Genomic DNA, 3446 nt, shown 5'->3' on the forward strand with positions numbered 1-3446 from the left:
AAAATTTTCTTAAAAACTTTGCTGTTTACAAATATGGAAAAGGAAAATGTAATTTGCATATTTTGGAAAAAAAAAAAAATTTGACTCGTGAAACCCGACCGACCCGCCTAAAATATTGATGTTTAAAAAATAAAAATTTTGATATTTACAAACTTGGAAAAGGAAAATGTAATTTGTAAAAAAATTTATAAAAAAAAAATAAAAAAAATGACCCGTGAAACCCGACCGACCCGCCCAAAATATTGATGTTTTAAAAATAAAATTTTCTGAAAAATTTTGATGTTTACAAACATGGAAAAGGAAAAATGTAATTTACATAATTGAAAAAAAAAAAAAAAAAAAATTGACCCGTGAAACTTGACCGACCTACCCAAAATATTGATGTTTAAAAAATATAAATTTTCTTAAAAATTTTGATGTTTACAAACTTGGAAAAGAAAAATGTAATTTGTATATTTGCAAAAGAAAAAAAAAAAAAAATTGACCCATGAAACCCGACCGACCAGTCCAAAATATTGATGTTTTAAAAATAAAATTTTCTTAGAAATTTTGATATGTATAAATATGGAAAAGGAAAATGTAATTTGCATATTTGGGGAAAAAAAAAAAAAAAAAAATTTGGACCCATGAAACCAACCCAAAATATTCGGGCTGGCCAACCCAACCCAATTTCGGGTTGGGATTGGGCTGGGTTAGGTCAACCCAACTTGTAACCCTAATCGGGAGTTAGTGAATTTTAGAAAGAGAAATCAGTTGAGTGCAATATAGCATAGAGATGTGTTGTGTGTCTAGTATGTGCCGGGTGAAATATAAGTTGAATATGGGTAACCATATTCAATCCATTTTTGACCCTCAAATTAAGTGGTTTAAAATTACCCAACCCATTTTTTACCCATCTTAAATATGATTCAACCAAAACTATTAAAAAGGAGGAGGATATAGGCGGGTTGATGATTTCTGACCCCTTTTGCCACCCCTAATTTTGGATTATGAATGTGGTTACCAAATGTGTGTATGTGTGTGTTTATATATATGTACTATGTTATATAAATATACTCCATATATATGTACTACAACATATGTATTTTGTATTTAATGGTAGGATTGTCACACACACACACATGTATATATATATATATATATATATATATATATATAAACATAATCCAAGGCCAGAAACAATTGTCATATTGTTAAAGGGGAGAAGTCATTTATTAAAAATTTTGATCCAAGGCCAAATGTTTCTGTTTATGATTAAGGGAGAGCCTAAGCCTAACTTATTTGTTTATTTATTGTCATCTACTTCATTTGAAATAGGTTTACAAGGACAAAATAGTTATTTTAATAAAAAATAAAAAATAAAAAATAAAATCAGTTAAGCTCTTTGTTTGGAAGTAAAATATTTTTTAAAAAATATTTTTTTTATTTTTTGGTATTTAATTGTTGTAAAATGTTTATGAAAAAAAAAAAATTTAAAATTTAACGAAAATAATTTATCTATCAATTTTCGACAAATTATTTTATATGCCCCCTCTGATTAACTTGATCTTAACTTTGACGTAAAAATTTGCTAAATATCGACAAAAAAAAAAAAAAAAAAAAAAAAAAAAAAACATTTTTCTAAAAGGAACCTTAATGTTGCGCTAAACCGAGCAAAAAAAAACATAGTATGTTCTCAAATACTAATCTATAAACTATAAGGAAAGTGATAACTTTAATCTACATAAAAACAAGAGTAACACGTTATGACAAATTATTATCCGCAGCTTAAACTAAAAAATACTAACATCAACTTTAAAATTGTCACTCATTTCATTTATTTAACCAAACACATTTAGGAACAGATTAATTATTTTATATTAGTCTTAAGTCCCACTTGAATATGAAAGGTGGTCATCAAGATTCTAAGACCAAGAAGCCGCCGACAACAACCCGCCGTCGACGACCAGGTCGTGCCCGGAGATGAATGCGGAGTCATCGGAAGCAAGGAACAGCACAGCATCAGCAACATGTTTCACTTTCAGCAGAATCCCTTTCAAGTTCATAAAAGGCTCAAAAATCTTCTCCGCCTCTTCAACCTCCTTCTCAAGCTTCTTGCAATTCATCGGCGTCGCCACGAAGAACGGAGACACACTGTTCACCCTTATGCCGTGCTCCCCGAGCTGCCGGCTCGCTGACCGGACCAGCCCAATCACCGCATGCTTCGACATGCAGTAGTCTGTCCATTTCTTCCCGCCTTTACTACCGGACACGCTCGCCGTGCACACGATGCAGCCCCTCACGCGCCGCTCCACCATTACACGCGCAGCCTGCTTCACGCATGCGGCCATGCCGCGCACGTTGACCGCAAAGATGCGGTCAAATTCCGAGAAGTCGAGATCGAGAAGGGTCTGATCGGAGTCACTGCCGATCCCTGCGTTGCTGAACATGATGTCGAGCTGGCCGTGAATCTGGACGGTCGACTCCACCATGTCTTTGACTTGGTCTTCGTCGGCGACGTCACAGTGGACGTAGCTGCAGTTTGGGCCGATGGACTCGGCCACACGGTGGCCTTGCTCGTCTTGGATGTCGGCGATCACAACCGCACGTGCGCCATGATCGGCAAAAACACGAGCCGTTTCCTCGCCGATGCCGCTCGCGCCACCGGTGATTATGGCTACTTTACCTTCTAATTTCTTCATGGCCATTTTCATCAGTTTCCAGTCAACAATTAATAGATAATGTCAGCTCTTTGCACGGACCTATAAAGGCCACTGAATTTTTTTTCTCTCTATAATATATCCTTAATAATTTATTTTCTTTAATTATATACCCTATAAAATTACCATTGCCCCCTAAAATTATTGATAATTTTTAATATTACTTCGCCCTCACATAATATAGGTCTGTGGTCCCTGTTCTTTCACTCTTTTATTATTGAAATATTGGAACATAATTGACATGTATTTTTCTTACTAAACAAATAGTCAAATAACGTTAGGTAGCTAATAAGACATCTGCCAAGTGCCAACTGAATTGAAATGTTTTTTTCTTACCTATCAATGTCTTTTTGAAACTCATGTGATGTTAATTTGATATCTTTAGGAACATTCTTCAGCATTATAGATTTAATATGCTCATTATGGTCACCATGAATCTCTAAAAGTTGAAGGAAATATTCCAGATTGATTGAGTTCTCAAATTCATCGATCACAAAATGCAAAACTTTATGGTAAAAGAAACAATTTACAATCAATATATATGGGAGTAGATTATTCTGAGTCAGTCTGAATTTATGAAAATGCATCATTTAATTAAATTGGTTGTATCTATTTATAAAAATTACTCTTATTTTTATTGAGTCGTCGTACCAATGACCTAGTACTTCTGACTCATCTAATATCTTTTCACATTTGTATTTAAGTGAGTTCCATAGTTACTTCTAGCCTGGTTGTATTGCTTAGAAA

At 34.0% G+C, this 3446-nt stretch overlaps 1 protein-coding gene across 1 annotated transcript; it reads right to left on the reverse strand.

The window, feature by feature from the left end:
- Positions 1-1793: 1793 nt before the first annotated feature.
- LOC132284993 ((+)-cis,trans-nepetalactol synthase NEPS1-like) lies at positions 1794-2756 on the reverse strand. Its single transcript, XM_059787146.1, has one exon. It carries the CDS (start codon positions 2691-2693, stop codon positions 1905-1907), a length of 789 nt encoding a protein of 262 aa, XP_059643129.1. The 5' UTR covers positions 2694-2756; the 3' UTR covers positions 1794-1904.
- Positions 2757-3446: the final 690 nt, after the last annotated feature.

Source organism: Cornus florida, unplaced genomic scaffold (genome assembly GCF_030987335.1).
Source record: "Cornus florida cultivar Cherokee Brave unplaced genomic scaffold, ASM3098733v1 CherokeeBrave_3.0.0_Hap2_Chr11, whole genome shotgun sequence".
In the NCBI taxonomy this organism is placed as follows: Eukaryota; Viridiplantae; Streptophyta; class Magnoliopsida; order Cornales; family Cornaceae; genus Cornus; species Cornus florida.